General features: G+C 45.4%; 2 protein-coding genes and 1 pseudogene across 4 annotated transcripts; 2 read left to right on the forward strand and 1 right to left on the reverse strand.

Annotated features, from left to right (window-relative positions):
- Positions 1-19: 19 nt before the first annotated feature.
- On the reverse strand, positions 20-3,013 carry LOC144009814 (regulator of MON1-CCZ1 complex-like; annotated as a pseudogene).
- A 366-nt stretch (positions 3,014-3,379) lies between these two features.
- Positions 3,380-6,749, forward strand: LOC144008962 (enoyl-CoA delta isomerase 2-like). 3 transcript variants are annotated; one of them, XM_077508353.1, is made up of 11 exons: positions 3,380-3,528; positions 4,138-4,199; positions 4,286-4,389; positions 4,478-4,576; positions 5,034-5,225; positions 5,402-5,471; positions 5,552-5,654; positions 5,755-5,875; positions 5,945-6,034; positions 6,098-6,241; positions 6,378-6,749. In XM_077508353.1, the coding sequence occupies exons 1-11, from the start codon at positions 3,488-3,490 to the stop codon at positions 6,531-6,533; spliced, it is 1,182 nt and encodes a 393-aa protein (XP_077364479.1). In that variant the 5' UTR covers positions 3,380-3,487; the 3' UTR covers positions 6,534-6,749. The 3 variants fall into 3 exon arrangements, with proteins under 3 accessions (XP_077364479.1, XP_077364480.1, XP_077364481.1); XM_077508354.1 differs by lacking the exon at positions 3,380-3,528 and adding an exon at positions 3,558-3,915; XM_077508355.1 differs by lacking the exon at positions 3,380-3,528 and adding an exon at positions 3,994-4,050.
- A 416-nt stretch (positions 6,750-7,165) lies between these two features.
- On the forward strand, positions 7,166-12,199 carry LOC144008960 (xylulose kinase-like). Its single transcript, XM_077508352.1, has 19 exons — positions 7,166-7,427; positions 7,615-7,697; positions 8,187-8,256; positions 8,333-8,413; positions 8,508-8,594; positions 9,096-9,224; positions 9,312-9,377; positions 9,447-9,519; positions 9,662-9,780; positions 9,856-9,937; positions 10,019-10,059; positions 10,508-10,623; positions 10,697-10,812; positions 10,877-10,950; positions 11,013-11,109; positions 11,176-11,234; positions 11,316-11,403; positions 11,604-11,698; positions 11,859-12,199. The coding sequence occupies exons 1-19, from the start codon at positions 7,371-7,373 to the stop codon at positions 11,925-11,927; spliced, it is 1,602 nt and encodes a 533-aa protein (XP_077364478.1). The 5' UTR covers positions 7,166-7,370; the 3' UTR covers positions 11,928-12,199.
- Positions 12,200-12,364: the final 165 nt, after the last annotated feature.

Below are 12,364 nucleotides of genomic sequence, written 5' to 3' on the forward strand. Positions count from 1 at the left end.
CAACTTGATGTCTCGAACATCAGCGAGGGTCTGGAAACACGCACACGCACGATGACGTATTTGTAAGGCGACGCTTCACGTGCGCGCGCACTCACCTGAGAGCTCTGATGATGGACCACCACCAGGTTGTCGACGATGTTGAGCGCAAATTTCCCGGTCGTGTTCAATTTTCAACACGTGTGTCTTTTTGCACACGGCCCTCCCTGCGCACACGTTTTCACATTTAACACTCGAAGTGGGGTGTGGGTGGTCTTGTTTTTGTTACATGGTGGGGCCATTTTTTCGGGACCCGTCCTTGTGGGGCCCAGACCTCTTTTTGAGGGTCAAGACTTGGTTTTACAGTTTAGGTTTTAATTGCGTTATGGTTGAGGTTTAGGGTAAGGAATAGGGGTAGGCAATCATTTTTTATGGTTGAGGTTGGGGGGGGGGGGGGGGGGGGGGGGGGGGGGGGGCTAGGGAATGCATTATGTCAATGAGATGGCCCCACAAAGACAGTAAAACAAACGTGTGTGCGTATACCTTGGCAAGTGGTAGAGGACAACCTCAGCACTGGGACTGTTTGGCGCTTCTGGAGTGATGCTTTCAGGTACATCACATACAACTGACCATAGCTGCACACAAACAAGTATTATCGTTATTGTTAATAAGGGGATGTTTGATAGCATATTGTAGACCAATACCAAAATTTGTGAGCATTTTTCCTGAAAATTGCATGAAATTATTGGCCAATTTTCTATTCTTCTAATGTCTAGTTTCTGAATATAAAAGAGCCACAAGAGGGCACCGTTTGCGAGTACCAATACTTTGAAACAAGGGCGGGTATCAGCCCGATAACGATATACTGGGTATCGGTACTCGCCCATGCCCTATTTTTTGATACACATTTCCTCCCAAAAAAACATATTGACAAAATCAATGTTTAATAAAGCAGCTAGATAGCAATTTTATTTATGAGGCACTTTAAAATGTATTTATCCCAATATTAGGCATTTTACAAGAAAACTGCGTGAAATTAATGGTATTTTTTTATTCTCGTAATTGCACAATTCTAGTCCATCATAAAGATAAATATATAGATAAAATTAGAACAAAGAATGACTTCATTAAAATATCTATCACGATAAAAGATTAAAGGTATACTTTACTTATTTAACCATTTTTGCCAGTCAAACATTAATATTTTGCCTATAATAAATTTGATATTTTCATTATTTTTCATGCAACTTGCTGCCAACTGAAAATGACATCACAAGGGCTCAGGTAACCAATCACAGCTCAGCTTCTGAACGTCGCGTGACCAAACCTAGAAAACAGGTGAGCTGTTGATTGGTTACCTGAGCCCTTGTGATGTCATTTTCAGTCCACAGCGAGTTGCAAAATGTGTTTTAAAAGGTACTACTTGTATGTTAAAATAATGAAAGTAGCAAATTAATTAGAGAAAAAAATATAACTTTTTATTGCTATACTGGGCTAAATAAGTGAAGTATCCCTGTGCACCAATTTACCTGGGGGGGAAAAAAAATGACCACCACTGCCACCTACTGTAGTGGATGTGCAAATACACTTTCAGCCACTTACATGGTCGCCATTGGCAACGTCCCTCTCTGACAGGCTGATGTTTGGCTGGTTTTGGCACCACAGGCAGCTCGATCTCAAACTTTGGACATCTTGGACACGCTCCCTTGCCCTTATTTACACACAGCAAAATTTAGATGCAGCTGCAAGCCGGAGACACGTCAGTTGTTGCGAGTTCTGACCCGGAAGGCGCAGGGCTGCAGGACGGTTGGCCCTGCACCGGTGTGTGGACAGCAGCATGACGGCGGGTGTCGGGGGCAGTACTGGGTACCATTTGACATTGAGGCTGGTGACTCTTGAGCAGTTTGACGGTACGTTTGTCGGGGAAACACCTGAATGCAACATGTGTGTGGGCGGGGGCCTGTTCCTGAAAGGGAGCGTGGCAGCGGTAGCGGCACTACCTGGTAGAACTCGATGCCCTGGTCGCTGACAAAGACTATCTCGTTCCAGTTGGTCCAGCAGAAGCCCAACAGGTTGGCATTTTTCATCTGGAACGGCATGACGCATGCATGCGTCAGTTAGAGAGGCTCACCGGGATTGGGTGGTTTTGTGTCGAGCGCCTCACCTTGCATTCGTGCGTGAACTCCGTGTGCGGGTAGTCGGGGATGAAGTTGATGAAGTCCTGAAAGACAAAAAAATAAATACAGGATTTTTTTTTCTAAAGACTTTGTGCATTGTACTCAGGTTGACTTAACCACACAACAATTTTGACAGAATCTGAAGTACTTTCAAATAGTTAAAAGAGTGAACTGATCCCCCCCCCCCCCCCCCCCCCCCCCCAAAGAAAACAAAAAAAACCCATCAAACTCACCACAGACTTGGACGTTCTCTGTACGGCCAGAATTTTGTTTCCCAATGGAGGAATTTGATGCACTTGACCTCACCTTTATCCTCCATTCTGCACACAGTTGGTCATATAATATTGATGATAGTAATAAGAATGAACAAATATCAGTTTGTCCCAGGGCGTGTGATGCACCTGAAGGCAACAGAACTCTTGTCATCCGGACCTTTGACGACCACCCCCGTGGCGCCCCCTGAACGCACCGCGAACACCTGAAGGCAGCATCAGACCACCATCCTCTTATTTTGCGTGAAAACCAACTCAAACACATCATACATACATTTGGATGACATATTGTTCGATGTCGTTCTTTTTTTCTTTTCTTTTCTTTTTTTTGTTGTTGTTGTTGTTTCGTTGCTGCCCGGCCAGCCAGTCGGTCGTCCAGCTGACTTGGCTCGCCGCCACGCTAATTGAAGCTAGCGGAAGCTCACCTGTTTGTTGGCTTCGTCGAAGAAAACATTGTTGACGCTCGAAGCGTTTTCAAAGTGGACAAGGTTGTCACAAAGCTCCAAGTAGTGCTCGTCGCTCATAGCCTTAAAACATCCGATGGAGCTTTTGGCTATTTTTGTTTCTAAACACCAAAACAAAATAACACACCCGGGGAGTGCCTTTAGCTGTCACTTCAATGACTTCCCGTGCACACTTTCACAATAAAAGTGCATTCATTATTCAAATAAATTGACATGGAGGAAACCAAAGCCAAAAGTAACGTTAGGACCAACAAACCTTGATAGACAACTGAACCACTTATTTGTCAGTCCTCTGTGATTGGCTGGCGACCCCAATGAGGAGATGAAAGGAATTGGGGGAGATTATTACGTCCCATTTCTTCGTGTTTGTGTTATCAAGAAGCAAAAAAGACCAACATGGTGTCTTGAAAAGGAATAATTAGTTTATTAATATATAGAACATGTTCGGTGGTTTATTAATTTAATGAAATACATTTTGTTAAATAATCGAGGGAGGGCAATGACGTGACCCGGAAGTAATCACTGCGTCAACCTTGTTTGCTTGTCCTGTGGCTCTGCTTCTGTTGCTTCTGCCTTCTTTTCTTCTCGCGGCCTCTAAATGACTTTAACGGCGCTAACAAGCTTCACATTAACTCGTCGGTGAGTAGTTCTTTCATTGTTGACATCTGCGGAACGTTCAAGCAATCGCCCACAAACGCTAAAGGTAAACTGATGCGTTTGAAAAAATAGCCAAACAATGTTTGACAAGAGAAATAAGGTAGTTTAGAATCGTGGAACTTTTGGACTGAGGAATGTCACGCAATGCATCCTGGGAACTGGGAAGCGAGCAAAGCGAAAGCGCACCTCTGTGTGTACGCGCGCATGCGTGTATCGTGTGGTAACTCAAGTTGATTTGTTAGCCCTTAATCACAATAAATTTCAGACGGCTTCACAGGCTCACTGTTGACGAAGATCAGCAACATCACCTGGCAGAGGAGAGGAGAAGCAGCAGTTAAACAGGCCAAAATACAAATGTCAGGGTGTAATGTGGGTTTCTTAATGGATCATATGGTACCACAAAATAAGCAAGACAGGAAAGTGCTTAGCCATTTCATATTTTAAGAGTTAATAACTGTGTGTATAAGGGGCTTGCTTCTGTGATATAGCAGATACACAGCACAGGTGTAAAACTACAAAGATGGCCGCCATCCTCACACTCAGTAGCCTTTGGACTTTCGATGTTGTTAACATGTTGTGTGTGGTTGTCAGGTTGTGGCGATTGTTCAGCGTTCCTACCATGAGCTTCCACACCACCAAGACGTCCATGATGGGTGAGGTGCCGTTTTAAGCTCCTCCCACTTGAGAGGGTTGCCTTAGCATGGTTCTTGTATGCTAATGTTTGTGCGGTTGTATTCAGGTGTGACCAAGGAACACTTTGAGGAGGCCAAGAACAAACTTTCCACATTGAAGAATGATCCCGGGAATGACGTCAAGCTGAAGATCTACGCTCTCTTCAAACAGGTCAGCGCAGAAAACTTCAGGTTTACCTTGAGTATAATCATTAGCAGGATGTTTTTTTTTTATTGGTTGTTTGTTGGTCACATGACAGGCCACACATGGTCCATGTGACACCCCCAAACCCGGAATGTTGGACTTCATCAACAAGGCCAAGTGGGACTCTTGGAAGTCTCTGGGGTCGATCTCGCAGGTACGCATGCTGGTATTTCCTTTTTTTTTCTTTTTTTTTTCTGAAAACATCCTGTCATTCAACAAAATGTTGTAGATCATTACGTTGTTATTATTATTACTTTATTTATCCATCCATCCATTTTCTTGACCGCTTATTCCTCACAAGGGTCGCGGGGGGTGCTGGCGCCTATCTCAGCTGGCTCTGGGCAGTAGGCGGGGGACACCCTGGACTGGTTGCCAACCAATCGCAGGGCACACAGAGACGAACAACCATCCACACGCACACACACACCTAGGGACAATTCGGAGCACCCAATTAACCTGCCATGCATGTCTTTGGAATGTGGGAGGAGACCGGAGTACCCGGAGAAGACCCACGCGGGCACGGGGAGAACATGCAAACCACCCAGGAAGGCCGGATCCTGGACTCGAACCGGAGTCCTTATTACTTTATTTATTTATTGTTAAATTAACAGGAGGAGGCCCGCCAGCAGTACTGCCATCTGATTGGCTCTTTGGTGGCGGCAGAAGGTGGAAGTGCCAGCCAAGCGTCTGCCGAGCCCGCCGCCAGCGGCCGCACGTACGAATCCCTCTTGGTCAGCACGCAGGATGGCATCACCACCATCACGTTCAACCGACCTGCCAAGAAGAATGCCATCACCACCCAGGTGACCTCACCGCATCCTCCTCAACATCATCATCATCATCATATGATAACTAAGAGCTGACCTCTTTGCAATTCACTTTTGTGAGTTGGAGGTTTGACATTAAAACATCAGCAGAAAGAGTCAAAAAGTCACACTTAGCATGTTGCTAGTTAACTGACACGTATTGCGTGTTTCAGATGTATGAGGAGATAATTGAAGCTCTGCAGCAAGCAGCACAGGACCACTCGGTGATCACCGTCTTTACTGGTAACACACTCGCACCTCAGTTGTCAGTGGTAACACACACATTGTGTCACTTGGTGTTGCATGTGCGTGTGCTATGCTAGGCGCGGGGGATTTCTACTGCAGTGGCAACGACCTGAGCAACTTCACCAAAATTCCCGAGGGAGGGGTGGAGCAGATGGCCAAAGCCGGTGGGGAGCTGCTCAGGTGATCGCTCGCTGACGCATTCATTGATCGATGGATTGATTGGTGTGGGATTCTAGTTTGAGTAACATTCTTGTCAACGCCTGCTCACCCTTGCGGACAGGAAGTACGTGAAGGCCTTTATCGACTTCCCCAAGCCGCTGGTGGCGGTGGTGAACGGACCGGCCGTGGGGATATCCGTTACGGTCATGGGAATGTTTGACTTGATCTACGCTACGGAGAGTGTACGCACACACGTGCAACAAACTGATGATGTCATAAAGTCGTCATGAAATCATTTGTGATTTTTTTAGGCCACCTTCCACACACCCTTCAGCCAACTGGGTCAGAGTCCGGAAGGCTGCTCTTCATTCACGTTCCCGCGCATCATGGGCTCCGGCAAGGTATGTGTATACACGCGTGATCGACAGGCGTGTGCACACTCACATGTGTGTATTTGTGCCCAGGCCAACGAGATGTTGCTGTTCAACAAGAAGCTCACGGCGTTCCAGGCGTGCCAGCTGGGTCTGGTCACGGAAGTCTTCCCTGACAGCAGCTTCCACATGGAAGTTTGGAACCGACTGAAGAATTACGCCAAGCTACCTCCAAACGTAAACGCACATTATTTTTATTGACTAAAATACAAAACAAAAAGTGGTTTTGCATTAATAATGGCTCGGGACCAATACACTAAACTACTTTCCGTATTTTACATGCATCGTCATCGGTGTGTGTGTGTCCCGTTAGTCTCTGGCGCTATCCAAGCAGCTGATCCGCTCGGTGGAGAAGGAGCGCCTCCACGCTGTCAACGACGCCGAGGTGGAGCGTCTGATCGAGCGATGGATGTCAGACGAGTGCTTCAACGCCGTCATGAGCTTCTTTCAGGCAAAAGCCAAGTTATGAGCCACTGCAGGACGCGTCGTCACCGTGGCGACATGCCAGCACGCGCTAGTTGCCACTTGGATCAATTGACAGCTGACTTTTCATCGAACATGTAGGATCAAGTGCCTGACTTTAATTGCACATGTGCTTGCCACGCAACGCTATCATGTGTGTCTACTTGTATTTAATGGGGAAAACATTGTGATAGGGATCAATAAATCCTTTGTTTGACATGTAGAGTCAGCAAGTGTTATTAGCATTTGCTCATTAGCAGCAGGAGCAGCCACTGATGCCATGTTGGGCTTAAAATTCAACAAATAATGTACGTACTACTTTTAAAATTGCGTAATACGGCTTCCCTATTACGTTTTTACTCTGGCACTTTAATACAGATTTATAAATTCATATATTCCCCAAAGAGTACTTTTTACATTGAGTAGCAAGTCATAAACAGCTCCTAACATACTAAACAAAATACATACTTAAATTGCATTTTTGCCTCTAATGTTAGATTATCAGGTTAGCTTCAACGTTAGAATCCAAGAAGCTAGCATTGGAGGCTAAAGTTAGACGTGAGGAAGAACATTAGCATCCTTAAGTGCAGTGTTTCCCACCCTTTTCTCTCTTTTGTAGCCTCGCCCCGAGGGGATACTGTAGCACCATCAGAAATCTCTGCAGAGGCAGCATTTACGTTTTTTTTTTTGTGTTTTTTTTTTTTTTTTAATTCTAAAATATATAAAATTACCGAAGCAAACGACGAGCGTCATCTAGTTGCCCGGCAACGAGTCGTCCAATCATAAAGCGCGTCCGTCCCTTTAAAATTAATGGCCCCGCCTTCGACCTCCGTGTCAACACAAGATGGCGGACGTGCGTGATCGTGAAGCGTATCTGGGTTTTGACTTCAGCACTCAGCAGGTAAGAAAAAACAAAACACGCAGTCACTTTAAACTTTTTGTAACTTTATAAAGCCTTTTAAAAAGTTTAGGACTCTATTTTAATTGCAACGTTTGTGATTGCAACACAGCTCGAAATTACTAATTAACCAACATTTCCCCAAAACAAACCCAAATAACACCAACTGTCTGTCAACTTGTTTGTGAAGTTAAAGGTGGTCGCCATCGATCACAACTTGAATGTCATCCATCAGAGCAAAGTGCACTTTGACTCTCAGCTGCCAGAGTTCAGGTACATTAAACATTATTACTACTTCATATAAGTGACATACTACTAGTTTACTCAAATTGGCTGTTTGGCCTGCTGAACGAGTTTTTACTGTTGCCTAGTTGGCGCTAGTGTGTGCAAATTTAGCTACTAGTTTGCGCACTGTGCATTTTCTTTTTTTTCTTTTTTTATAGAGTTCACGTCATATATGCATACACCATAGTCAGTACATACATTTTTATACTTGTCACTTTTCTATACACTTGTCTATAGTTTAAAGTTCACATATTTATTGCGTCTATGTAAAGTTACTGTGAAGTTATCTTATAGGTTACATAAGTACATTTATCCAGTCTGAAGTTAGTTTCAAGTTCACGTACATTTAAAGTTAGCTACTTGTTAAGTTTACTGTAACTAGGGGTGAATCTATGTCGAGTTAGTTTGTAGTTGACATCCTTTGCTCGCCATCCTCTATCAGATGACGAATCAAATAACTTAGATTTTGGGGTGCAGGACAGAGGGGGGCGTCCACGTGGGTCCGGATGGTTTGACAGTGACGTCGCCCGCCCTGATGTGGGTCAAGGTACAAGGTCACTGTAATGGTCATGTGACCCCGGTTCAAGCGCGTGCGCTCATTAATATTCATGATTGGCCTTCAGGCTCTGGACCTCCTACTGGATCAGATGCAGGAAGTGGGCTTTGACTTCTCCAGGGTGCGAGCGCTGTCGGGCAGCGGTCAGGTGACCTTGTGACCTTTCCTCACGTGCTTCTCGCTGGCTGTCAATCAATGTGCGTTGTGGGAATTTGGGAAATATACCGCTCTGCTCCTCTCAGCAACATGGCAGCGTGTACTGGAAGAAAGGAGCGGAGACGAGCCTACGCGGGCTCCACCCTCAGCACACCCTCAGCCATCAGCTCAAGGTGAAAGTATGTTTGCAAGCTGACTGATAGGGATTTTTTTAGGCAGGCAGATGCAATCTAATATTTGGCAGGAAAAAATATGATAAGATTAATTGATTGATTAATTTAAAAAATATATGAATAAAATAACTTCTCTTTTAGTCCCTTAATGCAGTGGACCCCATCCAACTGTCTGTGGCTGCACAGATTTTTCGGTTAAAAAAATATAATAATAATAATAATAATGAACAGTTTTGTTTTTTGGAGCGTATATGCCTCAAATGTAGGTATTCAGTTGGTTGCGCTTTCCTCAGGAAAGATGCTTATTGGATCAAATGCAGTCGGAGCGCCATCTTGTGTACAAACTGCATTTACTGTTTCTTGAGAAAGTACATGTATTACGTTGTTTCATCAGCAAAACGCTGTCCAATTATTATTATGTTGAAAAATAAATCAAATGGGCTTGCAGATGAATCGGTGTGCACGTCCACCTCATGTATATGACGTGATGTTGTGTTTCAGGACTGTTTCTCGGTGAGCGACTGCCCAGTATGGATGGACTCGAGCACCGGGCTGCAGTGTGAGCGCCTGCAGGAGGCAGCAGGGGGCGCTGCCAAGCTGGCAGACATCACAGGCTCCAGGGCCTATGAGGTGGTCTTAAGCACACAAGCACACACACACTCGCATGCTCGAAAGTCACATGGTGATATTTTTTTGTGAGTGTGTGTTTTTGTGCAGCGTTTCACAGGAAGTCAGATTGCCAAAATGCATGAGGAGCGACCACGAGAGTTCCAGGACACAGAGGTCAGCTGCTGACCTTTTTAGCCCACCTCAAATGTGGCCTGACTGACCTTGATGTGACCTCTGTTTCAGAGGATCTCATTGGTCAGCAGCTTTGCAGCGTCGCTATTCCTTGGTGGTTACGCTGCTATTGACTACAGCGATGGTAGGTGACCAAAATTCATCACTTTTAACGGTGACGTCAACAGTTGGGCGGGGCAATGTTGATCTGCCGCATCCCTATCCTAAACATTTGTAAACGTGTTTTCTTCTGATGACCGATGATGTCATCACGTTCATCCTTAAAGGTTCCGGAATGAACCTTCTGGATGTCCGGAGCAAAAAGTGGAGTGAAATGTTGCTGGAGGCCGTGTGTCCCAGTCTGGACGTCCTGCTGGGAACGCCCCTGCCCTCTGCGTCCGTGCTGGTGAGACTATGGTCTAAGCGGGTTCCCCTCTAAAGAAAAACCCACTTGTGACCTTTAGCCTGGTGTGACCTTCAGGGCACCGTGTCGTCCTATTGGGTCCGCAGGTTCGGCTTCTCGGACACGTGCGCGGTGGTTGCCTTCACCGGAGACAATCCAGGTGACTGCCGCCTGCCTGTCAATTATGTCATTGCCACACCCACCGTAAGGTGATGGTGACGGCTGCTTGTCTTTTTCTTAGCGTCTTTGGCAGGGATGAGACTCCAGCAGGGAGACTTGGCAGTAAGTGTGTGCGTGCGTGCGTGAGGGGCCGCAATCACCACAATTCGATCTCAAGTGGGCCGGACCCGTATTTTCGTCCTAATCATTCTTTTTGAAGATATATGGTATAACTTTGTTTTTATTTTAGTTTAATCTTGTCTGTGTTTTTTTTTTTTTTTCCTCAGTCATGTCATTTTCACACTCTCAAAATCAACAAAATCAATCATTCAATTTCAAAACAAAAACAATTGCAATTTCACTTTTCAAATTTCAGTATTATGACCGTGGATTTATTTATGTACCGATTCGTAAAAAACTTTTCAAGCTTCAGAAATCATTTATTTTCAAATTGACTTAAATTTCCACGTCCACCTGTAAATATTAGCAAGCTCAACTGACTCCTCGCAATATACAAACGCTAATGCCACCAGTCTTGTAGGCCCTTGTGACTTTTGTGTGTGTATTTCAGGTGAGTCTGGGCACCAGCGACACGGTGTTTGTGTGGCTCCAGCACGCCCGTCCGGCTCTGGAAGGTCACGTGTTCATCAATCCCGTCGAGTGGCGACAGTTCATGGGCTTGTTGTGGTGGGATTTTCTGTTGATGTGTCTTTGCGCGTTGTTGACATGACAAACACAAACAAGCGTGTGTGTTCCTCAGCTTCAAGAACGGATCTTTGACCCGAGAGCGACTGAGGAACCGCTGCGCTAATGCGTCATGGGAATGTTTCTCTGACGCTTTGAGAGAAACTCCTCTTGGAAACAACGGATACATCGGTATACTTTTACTACTTGTCCTCTTCCTTTCTTTGCCTGCCTCCTTTTGACTTCCTGTTTGCAGGCTTTTATTTTGACGTGATGGAGATCACGCCTCCCGCGGTTGGAGTTCACCTCTTCGATGCAGACGACAACGAGGTGGGCCAGGTGTGGCGTGCGTGTGTATTTGTATGTGTGACAATACTCGTGTTGTCCTGCAGGTGTCGTCGATGAGCGCTCGGGCGGAGGTGCGGGCCCTGGTGGAGGGTCAGTTCCTTTCACGGCGGCTCCATGCTGAGCGTCTGGGTTACTCCATCAGTAAGAACACGCACGCAAACATACACATCTAAGAAAAACAACACACATAAAACTAGTCTGCCTCAGTTCCAGGCAGTCGAATTTTGGCAACAGGAGGAGCGTCGTGTAACAAAGACATCTTGCAGGTGAGTGTGAAAGCTAACACGCTAGCTATGCTGTTGTCACGTGAATGTGTCTTAATATTTGTGTATTTGTATGTGTGCTAGGTGTTGTGTGACGTGTTCAATGCTCCAGTTTACACCATCGACGTGCCCAACTCGGCTTGCCTTGGCTCCGCGTACAGAGCTCTGCACGGTATGCTAGTGCTAGCTTGCTAATTCTAGCCTGCTAATGCTAGCTGTTTGTCCACATTTGATGCTGACAAAAGTGTTAGACACAATGATGTCCTCATGTTTCATCTACAAGCAAAGTTAGTGGTGTTTTGCTGATTTTATTTGTATGTGTGACACTAATGGCGAAGAGGAACTCTTGCTGATTGGTCGACGTATTCTCAGGTGCGCTGGACCAATCAGGCGTGTCCTTCTTTGACGTGACGAAGAAAGCTCCTGAAGCCCGACTCGCCGCCACGCCACAGCCTGATGCACAACAGGTACACGCACACAAGATGGCTCAATATTAACACTTTTGTTTTCAATTGGATTCTTTTTAATAAACAGCAGTTTGGGGTGAACAGTCTACAGGTCAAAGTTCACGATAAAGATGGCAGCAGTGCATCGTTTTTCTGACAGGTGTGTGTGTGTGTCTGTCAGGTGTACAACGAGCTGCTGCAGCGTTACGGCCGCCTGGAGAAGAAAGTACTCCAGAAGCTCCGCCACTAAACAGTCGCACGAGTCTGATTGGTCAACGTGAGACTTGACTCAAGTTGGTGTTTAATTATCATGATGTGCATGCACACATGTATAAACGTGCACCACACATCCCTTTTAATAAGAAGACTAATGAAAACATTGCCACAATCATCTTCCCAACCTTCTCTTTGGCTGTGTGAAATGTCAAGGCACAGTGCGAAAGGATGATTCCGTCAGACATAAACATGTAAATGAGGAAGAACTCACTTTTTATACACAATCATTAAATACTACAATTGTTACACCGTAGTTGTCACTTGCACAAATTGTCTTGCTAGAAATCAGAGTATGTATTGTGCTTGTTAGCAGAGTGTGTTTGTCATAAATGTGGCCAAAGTACAACAGCGATCTTGGAAATGTGACGAGGATGGCGAGGTAGCGTGTGAAGTGCCGTTCAACGGTGAGTT

Source organism: Festucalex cinctus, chromosome 20 (assembly GCF_051991245.1).
Source record: "Festucalex cinctus isolate MCC-2025b chromosome 20, RoL_Fcin_1.0, whole genome shotgun sequence".
In the NCBI taxonomy this organism is placed as follows: Eukaryota; Metazoa; Chordata; class Actinopteri; order Syngnathiformes; family Syngnathidae; genus Festucalex; species Festucalex cinctus.